The 27,250-nt window shown below is 36.3% G+C and overlaps 1 protein-coding gene across 2 annotated transcripts; it reads left to right on the plus strand.

Moving 5' to 3' along the window:
- LOC145224373 (polypyrimidine tract-binding protein 1-like) lies at window positions 1–27,080 on the plus strand. Of its 2 annotated transcripts, XM_080090866.1 has the most exons (17): window positions 1–151; window positions 599–643; window positions 15,041–15,100; window positions 15,477–15,614; window positions 19,055–19,213; window positions 20,496–20,667; window positions 20,741–20,799; window positions 21,254–21,431; window positions 22,215–22,304; window positions 22,690–22,817; window positions 23,604–23,637; window positions 23,938–24,030; window positions 24,279–24,394; window positions 24,627–24,727; window positions 24,939–25,013; window positions 25,244–25,307; window positions 25,594–27,080. In XM_080090866.1, exons 2-17 carry the CDS (start codon window positions 602–604, stop codon window positions 25,660–25,662), a joined length of 1,578 nt encoding a protein of 525 aa, XP_079946992.1. In that variant the 5' UTR covers window positions 1–151; window positions 599–601; the 3' UTR covers window positions 25,663–27,080. The 2 variants fall into 2 exon arrangements, with proteins under 2 accessions (XP_079946992.1, XP_079946991.1); XM_080090865.1 differs by lacking the exons at window positions 1–151; window positions 599–643 and adding an exon at window positions 14,635–14,912.
- The last annotated feature ends 170 nt before the right edge of the window (window positions 27,081–27,250 follow it).

Below are 27,250 nucleotides of genomic sequence, written 5' to 3' on the forward strand. Positions count from 1 at the left end.
GTAATTTTTAGAGGTAAGTTTTGCTGAAGAATTTTAACAGTTTTGCTATTACCAAGTTTGGAAAGTTTTTGTTTTGTCTAAACTTTCACGAAGTTCCGTCAAATTTGTTTGAAACCCCCACTTCCATGACGAAATCAACGTTATTTCAAAGGTATTTTGCATAAATCCTTTTCTAATACTGATTTATTTTGATTTTAAGGAACAAACCACAAACTAAGTTGTGGCTCAAATGTCAACATTATTGATAATAAAGACCCCTAAAACACAAAAAAGACGCTAGAAAAATTTAACACAAAGTGGTATTAAAACTTAGTTGATAGAAAAATGAGGGAAAATACCTGAGACTTCCACAAACAAGTAATACAAAGGAACAAACCTAGTTTAAAACCAGCCAGTACAATCCAATACTCTTGACTATTAGGAAATGCATAGAGCTTTATTACGGTATTTTTTGTTGAACTTCAATCAATGAGATTTAGACAAATAAATATTTGTTATGTTAGATGAAGTTGGGACCCGAAAGGTTTTATTAAATGAGGCAACTAGAATAAAATGTGCAACAATTGATAAGTGATAGTAAACATTGTTGTTGTTTCAGATAATGCGAGATATGGATTTATATCGTCCTGCCAATGGAACAAAGGTAATGAAAGTTAATAAACTTTGCTGTTTATAAACTATATGATTAAACAAGATGATTATCAATTCATATCTAATTTTCGCACATACACACGCAGTATCTGCAACATTAACATTTAAGCCAAAAATACCATCGAAACAATTGCTAATTAAAGGGTGATAAATTATCACACATCCAAATACAAAAGCAGTTATGTGATTTGCTGGATGAATTACTGATAAAAATCATGACCACAAGATGTCTGCAAGCACCATGAGTGTGAAATGTTTATGTTGCACACAAATTAAGGCATGAAGAAATGCCTAAACAACACATAAGGCATAATCATACTGCTTATTACAAAATACATAATGTATACTTCATACTTGATGCAGCCTAGAAAAGTGGGTTGCATATTGTTTATTCTTTGGGTTGAAATGGTTCATTACAGTGCACTCCAACTTTATACTGTAATATATGGGTGATGTGTTATTACCTTTAAAATGTATTCAAGACTGCTGCTTTGCCGTTGACTGTGACACTTTCTTGGAGTCCTAAAAGTTAATGTGACAGTTATGATGTAGAAAGAGACTATACTGACTGATTGTATGTAAAATGATTTGCACTTAAACATATTATTTTTGTTTCATGACAAACATTTAGTTAGAAGTGTAAGCAAATCTACAAATATTTTCAACAGACTTTTGTTTGACTAAACAATAACCATGCTAAGAGGAAATAAGATAGACTGGAATATCAGGCGCCAGTACAATATCCTGTATTGTTGCATTGCTTGTGGAAATATTCCTCCCATTTTGTTTTCACATGTTGAATAAATATGTGGTTAATTATGTCAATTGTTGACAACATGATAAACCTAAAATAATAAACAGTGAGTTGCAAATTTGCCGACTTTTTTTAAGTTGGTCATATGTTGTTAAAACTACTATGTATAATAATAGGTTTCATTCGAATTATTTGTGTTCATGGTAACGTAATGAAAGGGCAGAATCAGTTTGATTAGTTTATACACCAAACATACAATGTGTTTTCAGTTTCATTTACTCCTGTTGTTTATAAATGCTTCTCAATTATTGTTATTATATATATTTTTAATACAATGTATTGTTATATATATATATTTATACAAGCATCAAGATGCATGAGGTCATTGTGTATTGTTGTTAGACATCCAAACCAGGTTTACATAGTTGGAATGTTGTTTATGGAATGAAACATAAGGCAGATTTCTTGTGCAGTTATTTTTGAACCTTGAAAAAGACAAACCCCGTTTAGCTGTTTTGCTGTATTATGTGCAGCTATTTGCGAATCTTTAAATAAGCCTAGGGCAAAGGATCAAAGAGAAAGACTGTGGTTGAGCCTTTGTGTTTCTTTCCTGTCACATGCGTTGCATCCAACCATTCAATAACCCCAAACAGCAAACGCCGCATTCGTGGTCAATCTCACGCGATCAAATCTATTTAGCATAAACCAGCCAAAACATCACGCTAGCCTTGACTTTGCCGAATCCTAAATAAATCCTTCAACAAAAGATATTTTTACCCCTCACTGCTCCTGAAGTTGGTAGATCTCAAATTTACGTCGCCGTCAAAAGATGTTCGATTAGCCGTGAAGTTTGCCACGGCTATCGGTTGTCGCGCCTCTTACCCCCGAATATTCGACATCAACAAATCCCCATAAGTTCGTGAGAAGCACCCACCTTGCCTCACTGGGGTTGCAGCGGCCCCTGAAACCACGGATGCTGAACTTTTGAAAAACAGATTTGTGGTGATTTTTTTGTTTTAAAGTTTTTGATCAGGTTTTTTTTGTTTTTATGTTAGACACCGTAATATGTAGTTTTAACGGTAGGAGTTTATTGTGCGATGGGTGCACAAGTTTCCAAACAATTTTGGTAATGCTGTTTACAATAACGCTCACTGCGAAGTTTTCTTAGAGAGTGAAAGCTTCCAACAATTCGATTTCCTGAAATCACATATTACGCCGTTTTGTGTGGGTTAGCGATATATTATTCCAAATGTCTTTAGTTCAGTCTTATGCAATTGTTTAGGCCACCTTATCTTTTTTATCCACCACCCACTTTGGTACTTATTTTTAATAAATTTCCACTACCCACAAAAGTATTGCAGAAATAAAGCCTTCCGCCCACGTAATTTAACGAAATGCCCAAGGGTAGGCGGATTCCTCCAGAAACGCTGGACTAAACGGTATCCAATGTCTAAAATAAAAAAAGAAACGTAAAAACATTTCTGCTTGGCTGTGAATGCTGCAAAGACGTTCCTACGATTTTAATTGATTGTAGCTAATTTTATGCAAATGTTTTTCGGCATTCTTTCCGTATAAAACTCATAGAATAGGTTTTTTTCCCCCTTTCCTCTGTACAATTGTATGAAGCTTTTCCATAAGCAGTCTGAATGCGGTATATCAGTTGACTGCATCAAGTTTGCAATGGTGATCTTTCTAGGAAACACAAGTAGCTTACGTTGATCCCTAGTAGCCGGCTGTCCCTCTTTTGTTAAGATGATGTATACAACAATATGGCCGGTCTTTATTTATATCTTAAGACGTGTTCAATTATTCAACGCTATTTCGTGATAGCTATACTGAATAGGAGCACGGTTAAGTCGGCGTTTCCTTTCCGTTGCAATTTAGTAGTTTTACGAACAAAAAATCGCACATCTCTCAGTCTAATTCAACAAAACGAAATAAAAAGAACAATTTTGTCACGTGAAAACGTTTTTTCTCTTATCGTAAACTTTTTTGTCAATGTAACTGCTTTTGTGTAATGTAAAACGAAACGCTGTCGATAAGACAACAGATAAATAAGTACAAAAGGAATTATAACAAGGTAGATTACATATTGGTGCTTAACTGGATGGAAGACTTGTTTTTAAATGTGCGTTGTGAGGCGTGGTATAGATACTTGCATGGTCTTTACTTATATAGATCAAATTTAACAAGATATTAAATATTTAATTTTGCTGTTTTCTTAAAACGTAAAAACAAGCAAGTATGTTACTTTTGTGTGATTTATGCGTTCTACTAACTTGTTTGGTGTAACGGCAAGGAATTGGTTTAAGTTGTTTTGGGCGTTACCTAAAAACTAAATATAACATCCAAAAGCGTATTTGGACGTACATATTACACTCGCTGCTATGAAAAAAATGTAACAGTCACATATGACTGGTTCTGTCAAGGCTTTGGTATTTACGACCCAATACCTGTGAAGCCCTCGTGCGCAGGTTAACCGGGGCGACCAACCGTATCGAAGTTTTTTTGCTCGGGAAAACCTCTTTCAATATCATTCAAGTACAAAGACGTCTGGTGATATACTGAAAGAGCGCGTATTATGCCTTGATACCATTGTTTTGGACGGTGCTGCTTCATAAGCAAGGTTATATGTTGGATACAAACAGACAGCGGATATTGGTGCGGTTTCTGCAGCCAGCGAAACACATCAATACATGCTCATGCCTTTCATTTACATGGAATTAATGTAGGAAGTCTGCATCAAGGCGTTCTTCTTGCGTACAGGGCGCTACGCCTTGTCATTTAAGGTGTACAATAATGCCAGGTCTTTGGATGGTAGTTTTGTCAGCGTTTGTGTTCGCGGACGATTGAGTCTGGTAGTTTGTGCCTCCATGCGTGAATGTTCGGTGAAACTTTGGTGTCAGTGAACCGAAAACGCCTTCCCCCCTTTTGAACGGTGTGTACACCTGCCGCAGATGTAGCTAAGTGCTAGACTGGAAGACAAGTCAAACGCAGTCACGGTGGCAAAAGCCCTACGTGCTGCGAGTTAGGTTTCAAGGCTTTTGGGGTAGATTTTGAAGCATGAGTTATTCTTCGGAAATGATTTTGACAGCCGAAGTCTTTTTACTATTTGGAAATGACTTATATGCAAACTTTGAAACATGGCACACCAGTATGGCGTGTACTGCGTTGGTGTCTATATTCAGGACATTAGAAATTTGGTTGTTTTTTCCCTTTTAAGCTTCTTAAGCTTTGGTAAGCAACATTTTACGATGAGAAAATGTTGTTTGTAGTTTCTGAATTGTTGAATAAAAATTTTCGATATTTTTTGTGCTAATAATATGCATGAAGATATCGCAGCTGTGTGCTGTAAATCTTGTGTTTTAATACCAAAAACATGTAAATACCGTAATCAATGCACAAAATTATCGTGTGCAAACTTGTTAAATTATTGGTTATAGGTTTATATGTTTAAACTGAATTGGCGATGGTCGAATCAAGTGTTTTCATTTCTGTTGCGTTGTGTTCACAAACAATTGTTTCGAGCAAAAGGTAAAATAAAAACTAAAGCGGCAATGGTTTGTTTCGATAATAGCGACGCTAGGATACAAAATATGACAAATTTCAATTTTGAAGTGTTGTTAATCTCTGCAGTAAACGTTTAAATAGTTGATTGTGAGAGAATGTGGTAAAGAATTTGCAGACAATTCGCTATTGATTAATGTGTTGCTGCTGCGTGACAGGTGTGAGGCGTATAGGATATATACTGGTATGATTTTTTTACGAAAGTGTGTGGAAAACATGTTTGTGTCGCTGCCTTGGTATGACATGCAAGTACTTTCATACCTGACAAGTAAACTACATTAGTGTGCGTTTATGTGTTTGTCAAATTTCAAACCAAGCCTACAAGGTTTATAGTGGGTATTTTATTGGTATGTGGTGACAAAAAATTATTTGTACTTATTCAATTTCTGTCTGGTTTTGACTAATCATAATAGGAAATGTCATATTTAGCGCTTGGGCTGTCTTTTGACGAGTGGCTCAAATTTGACCAAATCCAAAATTTCCACTTATTTTCATTCGCCGTTTCTTGCTATACGTCCTCTTATAACCTTACTCCTGTACCAAAAAGGACATATACGTCTGGAAAGCCGTCAAAAATACATCAAATAATCATTTTTTCTGATCACACACACAACCCGACCAACAAGATTTTTTGTCACGATTTTATTTTCACGGTTCCCCTTCAGTGATCCATCACAGTGACGCCACAGGGTCGTGATCCCTACGTCACGCTGTCAGAAGCTTGTTACAGCTAACAAATTAATCCACAGCGTCTGGGAGTGATGAAGTCTTGCGGGAATGCACGCCAATCGATAATTGGTTTTCCAAGCCCTTAGCTCGCTTGCTTTATACGCCGTAAAGGTGTTCTACCGTAAAATTAGGACCAGTGTGTGTTTAAATATCGATCTGCGTGTAATATCCCAATCGAGCTTGTAGTGAGGTTTGTCAGGTTGTTAGGAAACAAGCGAATTAGTTGAGGTATATTTTTTGCCATGTATGTAGCAAAATATTGAATATAGCGTAGGATAGATATGGAGTTTTATTATTTGCTAGGTACAAGTGTCATATTCTGATTTCATTACATAAGTAACCTAAGTTCAATAGCGAATTAAAGCCCCGAATAGACCTAAAAAGCAACATGCTTTATTATTTAAACGTTTCGGCAAATGCTCATGACATCATCACTGATATCATGTCGGATTTTACGTCTGTTTGGGCCGTTATTTTCGTCATTAAACTTATGAACAGATCCGTGTATAGCAGTGGTTCTCGACTTTATACGAATCGCGTACCACCTGACGATTTTTTCGATCGCTACGTGCCATCAAAGTGCTGTTTGAATAGGTAGACTAAGAAATGGGCCCGTTTTCTCGACCAGGCTAGCATATCTCTAAAACCAGCAAGGTTGGCAATTTTAAAAGAATGTCAAAAACACGAGTTTCGTCGCAAACCAGGGCTGATCAGTTGGAAGTCCACTTTTTGGAAAAGTGAAGGATGTATTGAATATGAAAATTGGAGATTATTGGAAGATGTTTCAGACTCTATTATCAAACCTGTTTACCTGAAGTACCATGATACCAACCACTTAATCTGTTTTTAAAGGGCAAGACTTTATTACGGAAATTTACACCAAAAATATTGGGATATCTTTATCCTGTTGTTAAAGCAGAAACCGTTACCCACTTTGATTGTGTACTTCCTGTGTTCATTTCCCCCAAAACATCCCGTAAAGCAGCCATGAATTTCTGGATAACATTTTGCTTGCGTTTTGTTCCTATTTCTTTTTGTTAATTCTGTGGTTGACATAGCAACGGTAGGGAAGGCTTATACCGCGCATGACCGCTCAGTCTCCCGAATTCTGAAATTTTTTCGGTCACTTTTTTTTTGGCCTGCATGAGTTTCCCAAAATTTCCCGTTGTTTTTGGAAAAAGAAAAGTAGATTCATGCGAGTCACAACCGCATTTCGCGCTCCTGGTTTGCTACATGTTGAATTTTCACTGAGTTTTTCATTGCAGTTCTTGCGTTTGTAAATGAAAAAGGTGGACGAACTAAAGCCCAACACAGATTTGACAGAACGGGCTAAACATTAATCACGAAATATTTACAGTATAGTATCTCTTGCGCGACGAGAAGACGATTGGCCACATCACTATTGAAACAGGCCTACTAGAAAAGTTGCCCATTTAGAGGGATTTGAAGTAAGGCAGTGTCAATTTTGACTCTGATTGACCTAGCGGTTTGTAAACAAACGACTATTCATCCCAAAATAAACGAATAAATGCTGACTTTAGTGACTAATGTATTGCATAGTATTTAAAAACGTTTTTAAACTGTTAGTTCAATCCACCCCATTTTCATTTTCTGTTGTTCTTTGAATGGCTTAGAAATAAGCTTAGTGTGCTCATCAAAGAGCATGCTACTACAAATACACGGTTTGTTTTGAAATCTGTCTGTTTGTTGTTGTTGACAATTCAAGGCGTCACCAATCAGCATCCAGTATTTAGGAAACTCGCTTCAAGTGTTTGAGCTTTTGTTAAAGATACGACCTTTACTTTACCTTGTAACTGCCAAAACTAACGTCAAATCAACGGCATTCATGTTGACATTTATGTTGTTCGTGCGAAATTTTGTCTAAACATAGTTTGAAACGTGGAGATGTCCCGAATGCTGAATTTGTGTTTTTCTTGTGGTTGGGTAAACTGATTTCCAACCACAAGAAACATCAATTTTGAGTTGTACTAAATAGGATAATATCGCAGGATGGTACGTGATTGTGGAAGTACCCAGGTAATTAAATTTCCTTTAAAATTACCTGTTTTCTTTGTTCAATGGCTTGTGTGGTGTTTTAAGGATCTGTTTTGATGTGAATTACGAAAAATTGTCAAGTTCTAAGTGGGATTTGAAGTACATGTAAAGCATGGTCGATGTTAACAGTTTAATTTTTGATACGAGTAACGTATGGGCCTGATTAGCCGATATATGCAGCAACATGGAAAGGGTTTTGCATGCTATTGTGGTTCTTTTTTTTCATTGTCTGTTTTTGAGCTTTGCTTCCGGCCATTCAAACTGCTTTCCTTCCATTTCTTTTTTTGTCGTAACTTAGGGTTTTTACGCCGCCATATATTTTTTTAATTCGAAGGACCGAAGTTTTTTCGTGCAACTATTTACATAACCAACAGACAGTGTCGCCAGTTGAAATTTTCAAAATCCGCCACTCTGCTTGTAAAACACTCCCCAAAACAGCAACTGTTAAGTTAAGTGAAAACAAGCCAAACACGAATCCCAATGCTTCGATCCTTTAAACAAAATGCATGTAAAATAGCAAAAACGTCGCCTTTTTAACAATCCGCCCATAAAACGCAACCCGCAACTTGATATCGGAAACCAGCCAAATTGGGCGGAAAAACCGCCACCTTGGCAACACTGCTAATATAGTAAGTTGCTACATAAAATTGTACCTAATAGCAATGTGTAAACGATTTTGTTCGTCCAGGTGTCTTAAAATATGCTTTTATGTGGTGAAAAATAACCTGCCAAGAGTGGTAGTTCAGTCAATCGAGCGCAAATCTTACTAAACTACTATTTCCCGAACCATTTATTGTGGAATTCTGTATTGCGCCACAGTTGGCTTAATACGTTGCTGTTGAAATATATTTGATCGTAACTGGCTGTTATAGTTTTATAGTAGGGGTCGTATCAAGTAAAAGAGTAGGGAGAAACTAACTTTTTCCCCAAAAAAATCTGTTTGAATTGCGTTGTAAAATTAGAATAAAATATTTTGCATGTGTAGATGCGACTTTCAAGTGCTGTTCATATTATAAGCTAAAGAATAATACTTTTGTAACTGTTTTTTGCATTAAATGGGTAAATGTAGGCAAAGGTAACTTTAAACCGAATGAAAGGAGTGCTGTTAAAGTTTTCTTGGTTTAGCATGAAAAAGAAAACTGCAAACAATTTGTTTGAGGGAAATTTACTAACATAACATTGTTTGACGAAATATTAGTACAAGCACCACCTGTTCGTCTGTTCAAAATGACAAGAAAAAGACTTGGCAGGCTCTTTAATTCTTTCTTTGGCACAAAAAACACTACAAAACGTTTTTTTGTACATTTTAGGCTAGTTTTGTCACCAACAGCTAAACCAACACGAGGAAGTTTTAATTAATAACAATTTTGCCCATGTAAAACAAATGTCACTTCAATACCCACCAAAGAGGTTACTTTAGCAACGGCCACTGTATAAAAAGATATCATTCCTTGGTCTTTTAACGTAACCAGGCGCCTTAATTTCCGCCTCACTGCCATTGCGTGCCGCGTTCCTCAGTCGCCAGGTATCCCGTTATATCACGGACCTTTGACGGTAACTCACCGTAACGCCTTCCCGTTTATGCCTTCCCTTTTTTCGCGTGTGTTTTTCCGATACAGTAGCTGTAAGGCGTATCGCTGGCCGATTCTTTTGCCCGCACCTGGGAGTTTACTGTACACTGAAGCGGTACTTACACGTAGCTTGGGTCAAGTATTCCAGCTGCCCCCACGACGGCCTGTTGAAGAGGACACTGTTTGCAGACAGGGCTTGGGTTACATTACATTGCTTGTTACTGAAATTTGTCATATGTGCGGCACCGGTGATTCTCCGTGTTCTATTTACATCTAACAGCAAAGCAGCAGTATTTCAGCTAATGTAGTGTTAGACGAAAGCGCATGACGTACTTAGCAGCAGTTTTCAGAGCTCAGTAAGGGATATGTTCATAGACGATACCTTTATGGGGAAAAATGTTTCTCTTTGTCTGTTTTTTTTGTCCAAAATGAACTGAATCAATTTTAAGCACCTTTCTGGTCATTTTGAACCGACTTTGGCAAGATCTATTTAGAATTGATGTTGATTAGGAAGCTTGAAAAATGTGCCAAACTAGGAAAGTTGAAGGTTTCCTAGACTTCAAAGCAGTTTAAACTAGATAATGTAACAAATTCAGAATTATTGCAACTGTTTAAGAGGCGAGAAAGCACAACTTACAAAACCTAATCAAGAATCAAATTAAAAGAAAAACTCTGCATACTAATTACAAGGTCAAGTTTCCGGTGGAAACGACTTCTTTTCTTGCGTTTACCATCACTTATCAATAAATGACGCACAATGGACGCTTAATTGCTAGTTACAGCGCAAAGAAACAGGCGTTTTCTTGTACCTGGCCACATACGATGGCCTCAGGTCCCCTACACTTTTTGGCCTGGACAAACGCTTATGGGAATTTACTATTTGTCCGTCAACGAGCAATCAAACGCTTTAATTTTATACGAGTAACGCAACGTCTTGCCGAGCCGCCAATTATAATGAGCGCCATACTTAACATTGCGGAACGCTGTGAGGCGTTCGTCGCTTTGGGCAACAGTTTTCTTTCGGTAGACCTTGTCGCTGTTGCCATATGCACGTGTTTTGCGAATGTTAACCAAAAAACACTGTGGCAAGTGTAGCGTGGATGTTTGTCACTTTGTGCTGGTTTAAAATGGTCGATTTTGTTTGCTATCGTAGTTACTGTTGTTGGTGGTACTTTAGTTGGTTTTGATGCTTGAAACCATTGCGAATTTGTAGTTTAAACTATCAGGTGTATTACAAGTGCTATTGGCTTCACAAAGCTCGTTGCAAAACCCGCTTTGCAAAAAAGTCCCGAAGCCGTTCGTGTAATTAAGTTCAGATTTAGCTGTATATCTGGCAATTATTCAGTTGTGGAAATTAAGAGGTATTCAACTTTCAAGAAGCAAGTCATTAGCGTTCCATGTTCTGGTAAAGGTTATAATTGGAAAATTGATGCTAGCCCTTGAGATTGTCAGTTGTGTTACCTCAGTAAGCTATGGTTGTCAGTACATTTGTTGTTTAGCACGTTAAAGACAATGGCATTGTTTTTACCGTTTTTTCGGCAGAATTTCCTGGTATTGTATGATATACTGTTCAAAAGTGTTTAAGTTTGAACTATATTGTCCTAGTGCAGTTTTATAGACGAACTAACAATTTGTTACTGGATGCCTGTATAGCAAACTTCCTTACTGGTTTCACATCAAGTTGATTGTTCCCGTTTTTCGGTGCAGTTTGGAGAATGGCGTTTTAAGGGAGGTACTTTCCACACGCGCCTTTCGAAAGTGTACACATCGAGCGGGAAAAAATACTCTATTGTTAACGTGGTGCAAGCTTAAATCAATCATTTTATCTTGGGGCATGGCCTTTTACAGCAGTTTTGGGGTTGAAACTTACCATGGTCCAAGGCTGTATGTAAGATAAGACTTGAGTTTCTGATCTTAGGCGTGCAGTTTAGCTTTCCATGTGGAGCAGGCTATTGCCAACCCGCTTAGCAACAAGGGTGTCTATTAGCGGATAACCCTTGAGATAACTAGAATCTAATGAAGTTAGACACTTTTCTGTTACAAAGTGTGTGCTGTGTTTGTGATGTTTGTAAACAAGTGAAAAGAATAGCAAAGACCCAGGGTTTGTGCAAGCGTTGTTGTTATGTGTTATACTTTCGTAAAGTGACCGTTAGGTAGGCGTACGTTTTGGCATTTCTTGTGGATGCTTGCTTCGTTCTGTGCATAAATTGTACATAAAAGCCCAATGGCTAGTCTATGTTTTTGTGTGAAAATTACTGAATGTTTGTAAGAACACGTGAACAAATTTATTTCTCGACGCCAAGAACAGATGCTACACAAAATGAACATAGTTTTTGCTTTGTAGTCAGCCATGACATTGCTGGTGTGTTTTGCCAGGCAGTATTGCAGCACGTTTTTTCTCAATTCAAACAGGAAATTGCGGTGGTAACCGATACTTGATCGTGTGTTTGGACCAACGTTGTGAAGTTGAATAGGAAATAAGCCCTAAATTGCATTTGCATTATACTTCGTCAAAAGTGTTTGAAACGAAATTATGCACTTTTTTATTGTGAATTTACATGAATGTGGTAATTAAAAAAACTTATAATGGGTGAATTGTGCCACAATTAAACGTTAATCTGTCAAAAGAGACTAAAAACTAAATAAATATTGATTAAAGGGGAAACTGTAACAAAATACATTTTCTATGCCCTTTGGTCCCCCTTTAAGATTTTATCATTCCGTTGGTCAGTTGCGACAAAAACCGACAGATTAGGCCACTGAATCCAACGTCAAGCCCTAAGCTCAGCCAACAAACAGAAGATCCGCTTTCCTGTAATGTTTGCTAAACTGGTTTCAGTATAGGCGTGGTTCACTCAGGCATTCTGTGTCAATATTTGTGGCAACATCTATCCTTCCCGCCATATGTCAGGCGACCGTAGCTTGGCTCAAAACGACAGAAGACGTCGTAAAATATGCGACGGAGAATTGTCTCTGTCATTACCTGGAAAATGGTGCTTGTCATTTGTGTTGTAAATTGTCCGTTTATTTGGGGGACTTCCCTTTTTGTTATGTAATGATTAAATTTTCAAGGTGTTATTTTCCAAAAACTGTGTGCTACGTTGTATTACGGAAACTTATCAGCCCCAATGAACTGACTTAATAAAAGATATTTTTTCAGGACATTTACCAATTGTTTGATTTTGAAACTATGTGCCACCATCAAAACCATACATCAGTGGTTCCCAACCAGGGAGGAATTTTAAAACTTGTGGGGAGGAATTTACTTTAATTTTACATGTGGTTTTTAAATGGACACTTAAGCTAATACAGCCGGCGAAGTTGATAATCAAGACCCAATTGTAAACGATCTTTAAATGGTTTAGCATCTACTATGTAGTATTTTAGGAAGGAATGAAAATGTTCTACATAGTTGAGGGAGGAATTCGTGGAAAAAGGTTGGGAACCACTGCCCTACACAAAACGAATATTTAAAAAAATAGACACGCAATATAACTGTAACAACCTAAAAACACGAGATTACTGTAAAAATGTAATCAATTCCAACTTCCATTGATTACTGCGGGCAGGTCTATTATATCGATTAGCTAAGTCGCTTAAAATGCATCTCCTTATTGTCCCCTGGATAGTGATTCGTATCAATTAAAAATACTCTACTTGACTTTATCCGTAGATTGTTAAATCAAATTATCGGTCTTTTCCATGTGGTGATTAACACTTCATTAACAATTGATGGACAGGTTTACCGGGTGTAGGTTGTTGCGTTAAAGTTAAAGTTTCGAATTCATGCAGTTGTTGACAGAATTAAGGTCCCCGTAAATTTTCTTTGAGAAATTACTCGTCAACTATTATAAATTTTCTTTGAGAAATTACTCGTCAACTATTATAAATGATCTTGGTTACATACCACCCTTTAAAAACGGTTACAAATTTCAGTAAAGCGAGCAAAAATGTTCGTAATGTGGCAAGAGTTTTAAATGCACACTCCTTATCAAGTTTGATGATTTTTAATTCCGTTTTTTTTCTATTCCCCAAACAAACAATGTCTGTACTTCAAACTTAAAAAAATGAATCACCTAACTCCTTGCTTGGTGGATGCGAAGTCAATATTAAATACATATTGATAAACTAATGGAAAACATTGCTTCGAGATCCGATTACCTATATTAAGGCGAAATATGTATATCTCAAAATTTAATACTGAAATATTCAAGCTTTTTAGCTAAATTTTCAAGCTTTTCAAAATTACATTTTTCATCTATCTTTATTTTCTAAAACGGGAACAAACGGAATTTTTGTAAACAGAAAGGAATGGCGTTCAAACTATGTCATCACTATTTATTTATCTCAATTCTTCGACAGGACGTTGTTTCAATTTTAGCCTGGGATTTTCGATTTTGGTTTTGGATTTTTTTACCCACTTTGGTGTAATGCTATGTTAAAAATCCACCAGCCATCTATAACAAGCTAATTAATCGCACAAAGGCACATAAAAAACTTACGCGTGAAAGTAAAAATAACTATCTCGCAGTGTTGAAAATTACTGCTATTGCTACACCAAGAAAGTTATTTCTCCCAACTTGAATCGAATGCATTGAATTAGGACTTATGCCGCTTGGTAGGGGAACTCCCGAGTGTCAATTGATTGTACTCTACAGTCTACTCAAACTATATTTAGTTTTCTTAGCCTAAGGTATGTTTTTTTTTTGTCCGTCCCAATTTTGCCGGGTGTGTTTGACCATTTTATATGGAATTATATATAGTGCATGTATTTTGATCACGGCAAATGGGTAAGGTTACGATTTAAAGCGGTTCGTTTTAGTTATCATGTCAAGAAAGTGTTGCGTTTTTTCCTGAGTTGTACCCATCGAATCTTGTTTAAAAAGGGATACCTGTTCGTTTTGTCTTCACTTTGTGATGAACGGCGCAAAGATAAATCAATATAACTATGTGTAATGCGTTCGTTCGATTGCAAAATTGTGAGATTGTCGCTAATTGAGCCAGTGCTTTAGGTTTTAAATGAAAAAGATTCTTTAAATCAGCAAGGAATCAGATTTTGGGACTTGGTTTTGGTATTGATATGTTAATGATATTTTTTCTCATAAAATATTTTGTCTGATTTGGCAACTTTGATTGATATTAGTTCGAAATCTAGGCAAAATTTTTGCATAAGTCTGGTTGCTGTGTGCATTGCATATCAAATATAGTTCATACAGCATTCATTTGTCAGAATTTTTTTTTAGACCAAAGCAAAATAAACCATTTTTAACTATTACAAAACCGAAATTTACAAAAAACTTTTTTTGCAGGTTATAAGGCTGTTTATTATACAACTTTTTTTTACTGATATGAATATACAGTAATACAAAAATAGCGACGTGTAGAAACTACCAACACAAAACATCATGTCTCTAGTCTTTCTGCCTGTTACTGGTGGTCCTGCAATGCAACAGATAGCAATGCAGCCTCTACCAGGCCAAGGCACTGTGTGTATTGCAGGGGCACAACCGCCAATGTCCCAACAGTTCGTTTTTAGTGCACCGGCCCCAGCTTTTGAGCGGCCTATATTGCATCAAGCGACAAAGGTAATTGAAACTTTCCAGCTAAAGAAGATGTAGCATTCTTTAATTGAAGGTTTTATTTTTTGGTGAAGACTTCTAAAAAAATATTCTTACTGTTAGGTTTTGTTGTAATTCGTTGCGTCTTTTTTCAGAGAAACAACGAAGATACTTCCCATTTGCTTGCAGGATCTGTAGATAACGGTGCAAAGAAAGTAAGTGTTATTTTCTTTTACTTCCTGACTGCACTTATACGACGATGTGCAGTTATGCAGTAAACCTCGGTTGATCTGGACCCGTTTGGACCAAAAAATGTCCGGATTAGGCGAAGACCCGAATTAACCGAGGTTTACTGTATTTAGGCAGACTTTTGATTTAATAATCTTTTCCATCTCCATACGCACACTGTGTGTGTTATAAAAGCCAAGTATTGTCAATTTCAATATGTGAGCTTGTTATTTTACAATAACTAAGGCAAATATGATTTCTAATTAAGTGTTTTCACATAAAAAGGTTGGAAAAAAACTTGCCCCCCCTCTATAATGGCTCAGTAATAGCAGTGAACTAATTTAACCCTTCTACTATGCACAGATCAAGACAGAACGATTAGACCCAAGCGTAGTGTCCCGTGTAGTTCACCTTCGCAGTCTCCCAAGCGACGTGTCAGAAACCGAAGTCATCCAACTTGGAATGTCCTTCGGTCGCGTCACCAACATACTCATGTTAAAGGTGAGCCTCTCTTACGTCACCGCGTTGAAGACGTCATGGCCCCACTTTTACTTGTGTTGTAGCCCTGATATTACTGTCAATGGGTACAAGGTCCTTAGGGCAGATTGAACAGCAGCTGTTTATGTGTTTACGCTTGTATATACTTAACCTTTAGCGGTGAAACAATGATACCGGCCCATATGGCTTGTTTGTGTGACATATTTATGGCCCTGATGGCATACTGAGGTCAGCAATAAGATGTAAAGGTTTGTAAAAAGGGTTTTGCTGTCGTAAGGTCAAAGGTTGAGGTCAAAGGCCGTAACATTAGTATTGCTTTTGGGTTTCCAAAATTTAAGTCGCTATTTTAAAACAAAAATTGTGTTGAATAACTAAACTGCAATTGTATATGCAACTACTACACAGTGGTCCCATTGTGAACATAACTATTGATCAAAATCGCGCAAAACAAACTAATAACGAATTAAGGCAAACTTTCCAGCTAAACCGAAAAGGTTGCATTTATGTTTTTAACCGCATGTTGACTTGTGGTGGATTACGTATATTTGGTGTGCCATGGAAAAGGTGTGTTGTGGTTGGTTACCATGGCGATGTTGTTTGTTGTCAGGACTATCGTATATTTAATGTCGTAGGCTTGTTCCGTTTAAAGGTGTGGAAAAAATTCCAGCAAAATTACGCAATATTCTATTTAAAAAACGGCACAATTAAAGCGTTTTTAGTGGACTTTGTTTCTTAACCGTGTCATTAATCCAAATCGAATGCATATACGCTTGTTTAATCCTAAATAGAGCTATATTTGTCCTTGTGTAACGGCTTGTCTTTTTTGTGAAAATCAATGTGTCTTTTTGTCTCTACTGAAGAGTCTACTTAGAGTTTGTATTTCTCATGACTTTTTGTTTAAAAGATTAAATAAATTTTGCTACTCGATCATCTTTAAATAATAAGGATTTGGTTTAACAATACCAGTTAAAAATAACTTTTCTCGCGACAACGTTGCACGAAATACCTGCTTCAAAACAACATACCCAACTGCTATATTGCCACAGTAATGTCTGAGTTTTACCAAGACCAATTTCACTCGCTTTTCCTCTGTAACCCAAAGTGCACAGAAACAAACCGGTCATTAGCGGATGATAATTACCGCTTGTTTCACATTTTCGCATGAAATATACCGGCTATCGTCTTTGCCGCTCGACAGTGAACGCGTCGGCAGGTCCGGGTTAACAATATAGATTTTATATTTCGGATGGAATTTTTTGCTTTGGAATTTTTTTGGTGAACGGTGTTGCAATTATTTTAATTAAAACACTTTACATTTCCTTTGACCCAAGAGTTTCACCGCTGTTCTACGAATTGCAAACCTTAAAAAATGCCAAAAACCGTAAAAATTACTTTGGTGTGCACATGTGATTATTGCGTTTTGAAAACGTTGACACCCTTTTAACATTTCGGAGACCAAAGAAAATTATACTTAAAAGATTCTCATCCTTCTAAATCAGGGGTTCTTAACCTGGGGTGCACGCACCCCCAAGGGGTGCGAGAACTGTTCCTAGGGGGTGCGGGGATGCTGAATCATTAAGGTTGGTTAGGTCTATTCTATTTAAGCAATTACAGAAGGGGGAGAGAAAATTGGTTAGTGATTTGAAAGGGGGTGCGAGAATTGGTTAGTGATTTGAAAGGGGTGCAGCAAGGAAAAAAGGTTAAGAACCACTGTTCTAAATCCTTGACGGATGATAATATTCTGTTCAATGTTACACAAATAAAATAACATATCTTACCTAACCTTTTTAATTGAGTTTAAATCGCATATTTTGCCTTTAGTTCTTGTTCAAGCTAATGAAACATACAATAAATAAGCTTTTGCTGCCAGGCATAATGGACAAACGAGTATTTCCCTTCCAGCAGTTTCATTATAAATAACCGACGTTTCGACGTCCCATACAAGACGCCTTTTTAAGGATAATGGCATATTTTGCAAGCCAAATTTCTTGTTAAGCGACAAAAGCATCAAAAATCACACAAAAACAAGCTTGTGCGGCTACAAACTGGCACCAACAGAGTGATAAAACATAGTTCAATAGTGTAAAGCCGGCGATAATATTTATCGGCATTAGAACTTCTGTTTTAACGTTCATCATACTATAGTGGTTTCACTTTTGCCCTGTGTAACACAAAAATAATTTATTTAACCTATTATTCGATAAAAAACACAACATTGGATTCGAATACTTTTAAGTTTACTATCCAAGATTCGAATCACGAATTTGTGCAGCCAATAGATTATAGTAGGGTTGGGCATTTGACCGGTCAAATAAAATCTGGTCAATTGACCGGTCAAATACTTGTCAAATAGGTCAAATATCGGTCAAATACTATACGCATTATTAAATTGCAATTTTATTTAAAAGTTGGAAGTTTAATCTTCTTCTAAACCATAAGTAATGGAAATGAAGGTTTCAACTCATGTAAATTTGTTTGTGAAATAGGAAATGTTCAGTTTATATTATATTACAGACTTTTCCGACTGCATTGCATGCTTCATTTCATCAATGGCCCCATCTGTGTGTCTGTAATTTTCATTCAGTAATCACATTTGTGAACTGGATTCTCATAATATTCTATATACATCAGATTAAAGTCTAATTTTGACTGAGATTTAACTGCAAAACTCGCTTATCCTGCTTAAAATCGTAATTTATGCTGTTAAGCTGTTGTCCATTCATGACAAAAAAGGAATATACAAAAGCTTGATATGTACGTACTTTATCCCAATAAGTACTGAACAGTAACTTATCTACAAAAATCTATTCTGGGCAATTATAAGCTAAATATATAGCTACAAACAATTTTTGGATCAACTATAGAAAAAAGGACTGTGGGCCTACAAGTTTACACAGATGGTTTAAATTACTTAGATTTTTTATCTGTCAGTAATAATGTGCAACATTTGCAAAATGCCTAAGTAAATACCAATGAACTAACTTCCCCTCATGGACCTATCACACTCAAATTTATTAAGATAAAACGGTGCTGGAAGTGATCCATGTTTTTTAATTGCATTGGAAACCTTGCAAAGTTTGCCATAACGTAAATCAGATCTTAATTTCAAATGAAAAATATATCCTAATTGTTATGGGATTTTTTTCAAATGAACAAAACACATCTACATTAGCTTAAAAATCACTTATTAATACAAGAGTATGCCCTAAACTGTTCTACCCGAGGGTTATTAGAAATAAATTATCCTTTTCAACAACCAAAAAGCAAGTCCAAGAAAATTTACCACATTTTATTTTTGAAATTAAAAATAGTATTTGACCGGTTAAATAAAGCGCTGTCAATTGACCGGTCAATTGACCGTATTTGACCGGTCAATTGACCGGCTTGCCAACCCTAGATTATAGTAAGCCAAATCCTACATCAAACGTATTTTTTTGTTCCAGGGCAAAAATCAAGCATTTCTGGAAATGGAAGACGAAGAAGCAGCAACAATGATGGTGACAGGGAGTGAAGTGACTCCTCCTAGCATCAGGGATCGTCTCATCTTCGTCCAGTTCTCAAACCACAAGGAACTGAAGACAGACAACTCCCCAAATCAGCTGGTCAGTACAAAGTCGTGCAATTTTTGTTGTTGATATTTCACAAATGTACGATAGGTGTGCAATAGGCACAATAAGTTTTGAAGGATTGGATTTGTTCACGTAATTGTTTGCACTTTTACTGGTTTTGCAATGCTTGAACGACACAAGGTAAGCCCTATGTAGGAACAAATCTGCCATTATACTACCAAACCTCAAATCTTATGTGATTTATGTTTTATGTTACAATCCTTAAAAAGCATTTTTTTGTTATTTTTTAGCTATTTTGTCCGTATCTTATGCTCCTAGGGGTAAAGTTTCCATACAAAACCTCCCTTCGCCTTTTCTTAAATTCTCTAATTTGCTTAGGATGTGGAGATAAACATGATTGTAAGCTTATACAGTACTAAATTAAGTCTAAGCGTGAACTTAAGGAAATGCCAAATCAGTTATAACAGCGACCATTTTATGAAACGTAACATCGATAAGTTACCGTAACATCTAATAATCTCTCAATTAAATTATTTAATTTGACCAAGACAGGACGCCTCGGATATATATTCGAATTATACCACAGCACTTCGATGTTAAACGTTTTGTAATTATACTGCAAGTGATTTAGGCGTGTTTTCAGTTTGACCTGCCAGTTGATCGATAGAGACGACTGTCTTATCTGTGTTGTCTCAGTTACCATCATTATTTGACCCTTTTCTGCACCTGTGGTTGTCAATTACATCGTGATTGCCCCTGAAACTAGCTTAGTGGATCCCAATTTGTGACAAGACTCAATAAATTGGATTTTCAAATGGTGTTTTCATCACCTTCTTGGTCAAAACTAGTTTCATTTTTGGTTTTAATGAAAAGCGTGTTTTTACGCCAAAACGCTTTTGTCATTTGTTACGGAGAAAATATTTAAAAAAGAAAAAAGTTATACAGTTTTACATGCATATTTATGTATATTTTGTTGAATAAGTGTAAGTGTATATTTCTATATATTCTTTTGTTATTACATTATGTCCATATTCTGCTATATATTCTTCTGAGAAGATTTTAAACCTTTAATTGTGAAGTATTTTCTTTATTGCCTTATACGAACAAAATGCCGGATTACGCCAGTATTGTTCCTGAACTTGTGGACCATCTTGCTCAACAAATGGGTTTCTTACTAAATAGGTTTAAAATGTTACGACTTAATCATACTGTACATATTTAAACTTCTAAAGCCTCACTTTATCCATGCCTTCCACAATCACAACGTTTCTTCTGTATCAATATTTTCAACAACTCGTTCAATTTTATCTTCCAGAAAGCACAGGCCGCTTTGCAAGCTATGCAACAAGGAGACGCTGGCGGAGGGCAAAACCATGTACTTCGCATTGTGGTGGAAAACATGCTTTATCCTATTACAATTGACATCCTACACACAATCTTCTCCAAATTTGGTGTGGTCCTTAAAATCATCACATTCAATAAAAATAGTGAGTTTTGAAAGAGGCGTGATGTTTAGGTTAGTGGTTCAAATCTTAAGCAGACTTTTGATTTTTTTTGTAGATCAATTCCAAGCTTTGCTTCAGATGGGAGACGCAATACAGTCTCAAACAGCTAAACTGGTAAGTTGAGTAAAATATTGGCCGTGAGTTTATTATACATTCTTTGTAATAACATAGTCCGGAAAATATCGCATTAAGTATCAAATATCACTAATTAACGTTTTTGTAATTGTTCAGGTATTTTTTAAAAAAGAGTTGGCGATTTGCAATGTCTCTAATTAAAGTGGTATGCTCGTGTAGGGTAAACATGCCTGTTGGAAGTAATACTGCTTTCATTAGGGACTGTAATGTTTTACCCTAAAACTGTAACAAAAAGATTCGTCGGTCACCACCTTGTTACACAGGCTGATTGCTAGCCAAGTTTGGATATATAGACAATTATAAATTTGTATACAGCAACATGATTTATATTACACTAAAAACTCCATCTGTACAATTAGTGCTCTATTTTGAACTGTTTGTGACGATTTTGCTAAGTTTAGCATGAAATAAACTAACAATTTTCACATTACAGTCGTTGGACGGTCAAAACATATACAACTCATGCTGTACACTGAGGATCGAATATAGCAAACTGACGTCACTCAATGTCAAGTATAACAACGACAAAAGTCGTGATTACACAAGGAACGATCTGCCATCTGGCGAATCTTCTATTCTTGGACAAAACGCCCTTTCGAACGTGCTTACAGGTAAACAAACGCTTTTTAATTCTTTTTATAGGGTGACCTGCCCAACCTAGGCCATGTTTTTTATGTTTTAATGGTTTTCATGAGATGCATTTTGTACCTAGAATAAACCAGGTTTCTTTACTTTTAAAAATAAACTGTCACGGAGAAAAAATGATACAAAAAATATATTCATAGTTTAATGCTTGCTACAGTGTTCTATGGTGGTAAAAAAACGACACCGTTCAATTTAACGCTCTTTTGTCTAATACGAATAGACGAAAAATCGTTTTCTATTGTTTCTTGTTGATTGATTTAATTTAGTTTCGTTTCTGCCGGATGTTGTTGCTTTATCCCTCTCGGGTTAACGACGTCTAAGCGCCATTTTACTGTATGCTCGTTCATACATGTAAAATGCGGCCATTATCAGTTTCTGTTTTGTAGAAAATACTGTATACAGAACGAAACCTTATACGCCATCCATAAGCATGTATAAAATGCCGAAGTGTTTCTTGAATTTTTTCACAAAAAAGCTAACCCTAATCTGTTCTTTTTCTTCGGTTTCGTCACAAAAAGGTCACCTACCTATAAATTAACTGTACTAATTGTTAGTTTTATCTATATTTCCTTATCTGGGTACTTAATCATTTATGGTCATAAATATAAATAATGTCAAATTTTCAAAATTACTAATGAAAACTCTAACGTTGATCATATTCACAACAAATCTACCATAATAATTCCGGCTTATATCTATTACCATATAACAAGCGTCCAACAAGTTTTACTGTATGCTTTATATCGAAGGTGCAGCCGGTTTGATGCCTTCACCTTACACAAGTCAAGCAGCTATAGCCGCTCTGCAGCAAAACCCACTTGCATCACTTGTCACTTCAAGTCAGTTTTGTATTATTATTTCTGATTTCATCTAACATACACGACTATTTATGCAGTCATCTCTTACCTTGTGTTTCTATTTAAGTTCCTAGGCACAAAATGTCTCTAAAAACAACTAGAACTCTACTACAACTGAACTGACTAAATTGCCATTTGTCACATGGGCAAAAATTAGTCATGCATAAAACTCAGTCAGGCATAACAATAAAACAAAACTATTAAATTGAGTTGGGGAAAAACTTGTTGGTAACACTTACTTTGAGTATACAAATGCTAGAGTGGCATAGTTAATATGGGTGTATTTGTCCAGAAGACACTTGTTTTTGTAACTTCACTCGACAAAGACTTAGGTTTGATTGAATTAAAACCACGGTTTTTGCTACAGATGTGATTGGCATGAACAGTGGTGCAGCTAGCACCTCATCATTGGGTAACACTGCAGTTGCTGCTCAACTTGCTGCTTTTGTTGGTGTCAACAATGCTGTTTTGCACGTTTCAAACCTTAACGAAGAGGTATGTACGTTTTGTTGCTGTGTGGGTAGCCTGTGTTTATGTATGTGTACATTATGTGGGTTTTGTGGGTGATGTTATGTGGGTTTCTTGTATATGTTTGTTTGTGGTAATTGGATATTTGTTGTGTACTTGTTTTATGGTGTGTGTGTGTGTGTGTATGTGTAATAAAATGTTATGCGTGTTTAATGTATACATTGGAATTGTACATTTTTTCTGTGTATATGATCACTGTGTGTTTGTAGCTGTATAAGATGTGTGCAGCAAATATTTTCGTGTGTGTGTCAGAAGTGTGTGTGTAGGTTTCTAAAAACAAACATTCACCCTTTTTTGTTTGCGTGTGTGTCAGTGTGAGTGCTTTGTGTGTTATTGTCACTTATATTTGTAAGTTTACTGTTGAAATCGCCTGTCACAATCTCACGCGTTGTTGTTTTTTGTTTCTCTCTCCTGAACCGTCAACTCACATCTACTGTCGAATGCTACCCCTTTGACTCCGCTCTGCTGGACGTTCGGCGAACCTGGTGGTTTCCCTTACCCCCCTAATCACCCACCTCCTACCCCACAATTTCATCCTACATTCTAACCCCAATCTATGGATTTACACCTAATTTTTTTGTAAATAAAATTGCCACTAATACACTTTACTAACCGCCTTTTAACAACTGTAAAATTCTTGAATATTTTACCCCTAAATGGTAAATAAACAAATTTCACCTTTCACCCCGTACCTTTATCGCCACGGTTCGTCACTTTACTTCGCGCTGCTCCGGTTTCTGCTCTCTCATCCAGATGGTGACACCGCAGGCTCTCTTTGTACTTTTTGGTACGTTCCTTCTTTTATTTCATTAGCCTGTCCTCTTGTGCCACCTGGCGGTTTGCGTGTTTTTAAAAGTTTGTGAATGACTTTTTTGCCAACAGGATAGCACTCTATTATTAAACACACCTTTTCTTAAACATTTTTTTTTGTTTTAACGTCAGGCCCAAAATTAATTGTACTTTCTCTTTTAAAAATTCAAACCCACCATAGTTCGAAATTTTTATCCTTAAAACGCAACATTTACATTCAAACCGAGTGCATTGTTGGAAGTTCACGAAAACCTAACCTCTATCTGTGACGTCACAGGTGTATACGGTGACGTCATTCGCGTGAAAATCCTCTTTCAAAACCAAAACAGTGCCTTGGTGCAGATGAATGACTATACACAAGCCCAGCTAGGTAAGAAAATATAAGTGTTTTGAAATATTTTAACGCTTTAATATTTCTGTTTGTCAATTCTGGCAGAATGCAACTTTTGCCGAGCTTTTTCTTGCGATTATTATTTAGAATGTGATATTACCAAATCGTGTGGTTACAATTTGGATTCAATGTGCAATTAAACAGAATTTCCTATTAATCGGAATATTTTCTTGACAAATAAATAGCTACAATTCGAATTTAATGTAATGATTTTTTTTATTTTTTAGTGATCAGATTCTTGCATGGAGTGAAGTTGTTTGGTCGTGGTTTGAAAATCGTCATGTCCAAACACAGTCAAGTTCAAATGCCCAAAGAAGGCCAGGAAATGTCAAAATTAACACAGGTTCGTGCTGCATTTGTGACATGTATGAGACAACTATACAACATTTTTTGTGTGTGAAATCAATAAGATAATTAGTTTTAGATTTTCTTTATCACAACACTATATATTGGTTTTCTGCATATTTAGAACCGTTTTATCAGGACACCTTGAAAATAGCCAAACTTTTCAAAATTTGAAAGCCAACATTTATGTCTCCTGTGACGTAAGCTGACTCGGCGTTTTTATTATTCAGGATTACACCAACTCGCCTCTGCACAGATTCAAAAAGCCAGGTTCGAAAAATTTCCAGAACATTTTCCCTCCGTCTGAGGTCCTTCATCTCTCCAACATTCCGTAAGTTACCGCAATATGACGTCATGAATTGATGACCTCACTGCTTGTTTTTTTTGAAAAAAGGCAAATTTGCCAGTTTTTAACGTTGCCAGCGTGGAACCCACCATGAGTGTTTATTTTTGAAAAATTACTAAGCGATGACGTCACCTGTGACGCAATGCTCGGTTTTTGGAACACTTTTATTTTAAAACAAACCAAATTTTGTTTTCAGGCCTGAAACCACGGAAGAATTTCTCACTGAACTTTTCTCTCAAAATTCCACTGTTCAAGCTTTCAAATTTTTCGCGTAAGTTGCTGCTGTTTTGTTCTGAAAAAAGGAGTTTAAGGTTTTAAATAGATACGACAGAAACTTATGATGCCTTATAAACAGGCGAAATTTAGATTTCTGCAAACCAAAAATTGCACTGACGCTGATTGTCTTCAACTCTTTTTGAGTATTTTGCCACATTATATGCATTTTTTGCGTGCGTTTGGAAATATACAGTATAAACTTAACCCACTGTTTATTTGTTATAGCAAGGATAGGAGAATGGCGCTGGTGAAACTTGCCTCTATCGATGAAGCTGTGAAATGTTTGGTGGTAAGTTTCATTGACTTTTTAGTTCTTGCGCCTCGGTAATGGCTACATGCTTTTCTTTTGCTGTTACAAGTCGAAATTTTGTAAAAACCTTTTCTGAAATAGGAACGGTTTCAACTAAAATGGCCACAAAATATCGGTGTATTATGTGTGACCAATTAATGTTGCGTAACATGAACATAGGTTTCATGCGATTTACACGTTTTACTGTGTCTAATTTGTAACGTAAATTTTGCATTTACTTGTGCCCAATACCCTTGCGGGAAAATTAAACAATTGTATATTGCAGCTCCTACACAACGCAAAACTGAGCGAAACAAACCATCTTCGTGTCTCCTTCTCTAAAGGTCACATATAAATGTTCACTCTATGCGTCGCCCTTCACTACGCAATGTTCATTCGTCCCTGCAAAAGCTCCCCACAATACTCTTGACTAGGTCTGCCTTCAACATGCTGTCTCTTTATGTTCATGACGTCATGCGTTCGTAATCGTGACGTCACATAGCGATTTTTGGTTATTATACATAAACGGGGCTTTTTGTGCAAACGTTTCGTCGCGTATTGCTACGTCACTCTTTCGTGGTGACGTCATCAGTTACGTCATTCTGTTTCGCCAAAGTTGCCAGCTGTATGTCCATTCCCTTTGTAGCAACAGTGCAATGTAAGCAATTTTTCGTGTGTAGTTTTCCTAGAGCGTAGGTTTTTGCTCCCTAACACTGATGTAGGTATGTTTGGGATAAAACAAACATTCGTGTGGTGTACATTGTTTTCTGGCCGTAAGTGCCTTCATTTCGTTTTGCATTAGGTGATAAAGCTTTAGTCCTTATCTGTAAAATGTGGCGTTTTTTTCTGGATTTTTGCTAACAACGTTAAAAACAACTTTTAAATATTGGGTGTATTTTTAATTCCTATACTTGAAAATTTTAAGTTTGATCTGAAAACACACCTTTTCTGTGACATCACTGCTGCGTCACAAATGCTGTAACTATAAGTCGATACATTGCTTAAGCACCGGTATAACTGGTTAAGAGGTGCTTCAAAGGCCCCCGAATTTGCCTCTTATGTCTTATGGTATGCAATCATTTTTCTTTATGACTCAATTATAAGCTTTTTTTTCGTATGAAGCATTTCCTATTTGAAGCAGGGGTTTTTATTTTAAGGAAATTGCTTTTGGTGAAGTTCGGTCTCATTTGTAGAGCTGTTTTTGGTGATTCTAGAATCTATACATAGGGTGCCTCCATTTTGTTGGGCTTACACATTGTTTTAGTGTGTTTTTTGTTACTTTTTTGGCTTTAAATGTAGAAAATCGTATGTTCCAATTCGATTTTTCTTAACAGTTTCTGTGTTGTTTTTGTATGTTTTGTTGTCCGTTTGCACATACACCCAAGAATTTGGGTAAAAATGGCTGTAAACCATTTTGGTTCCAACTTTTCCGCTGGGCGCCGCTAGAGCGCAATTTCTTTTATTTGACAATTTAACTGTCTTAAACTAATATAATATTAAGTTCACTATGTTACTGTAAACTTTCTACATTTTCCATGAATCTAACAACCAAATTTACTTTATCCAATTTCAAACGATTTTTTTTCTAAATGTAGCAAATGATGTGTTTTTCTAAAACGGTTCCCAAAATTTAAGAACTCTGGTACTGAAGGTTTTTGAACTTTATGCCCTGTTACTTTTTTTTTACTTTTACGTGTTTTGTTCCAGTTTGCTTGTGTACATTCCCCATCTCCACGTAATGTGATAAACCGTCAATAAAACGGTTGTAAAACACGTGTGTCTTGTTTTGCATCGAGAGGTAAGGCAAAAAAAAACTTTGCTTATTATTGATTTAAACAATTCATCACTTGTGTTAATTCTACATTATGATCTTCGTGCCTATATATATTTACCATTGATCATAGTACGCAAGGTCCATCGAAGGCGTTATTTAAAGGTTCGCC

This window comes from Phallusia mammillata, chromosome 4 (genome assembly GCF_965637545.1).
Source record: "Phallusia mammillata chromosome 4, kaPhaMamm4.hap1.1, whole genome shotgun sequence".
Classification (NCBI taxonomy): Eukaryota; Metazoa; Chordata; class Ascidiacea; order Phlebobranchia; family Ascidiidae; genus Phallusia; species Phallusia mammillata.

Bases quoted from the DNA above. Each gene is read 5' to 3' on its own strand.
- LOC145224373 (XM_080090865.1), top strand. From the start codon at position 14,733: ATGTCTCTAGTCTTTCTGCCTGTTACTGGTGGTCCTGCAATGCAACAG. The intron at 14,913-15,040 runs GTAATTGAAACT...GTCTTTTTTCAG, and splicing joins TATTGCATCAAGCGACAAAG to AGAAACAACGAAGATACTTC. The intron at 20,800-21,253 runs GTAAGTTGAGTA...TTCACATTACAG, and splicing joins AGTCTCAAACAGCTAAACTG to TCGTTGGACGGTCAAAACAT.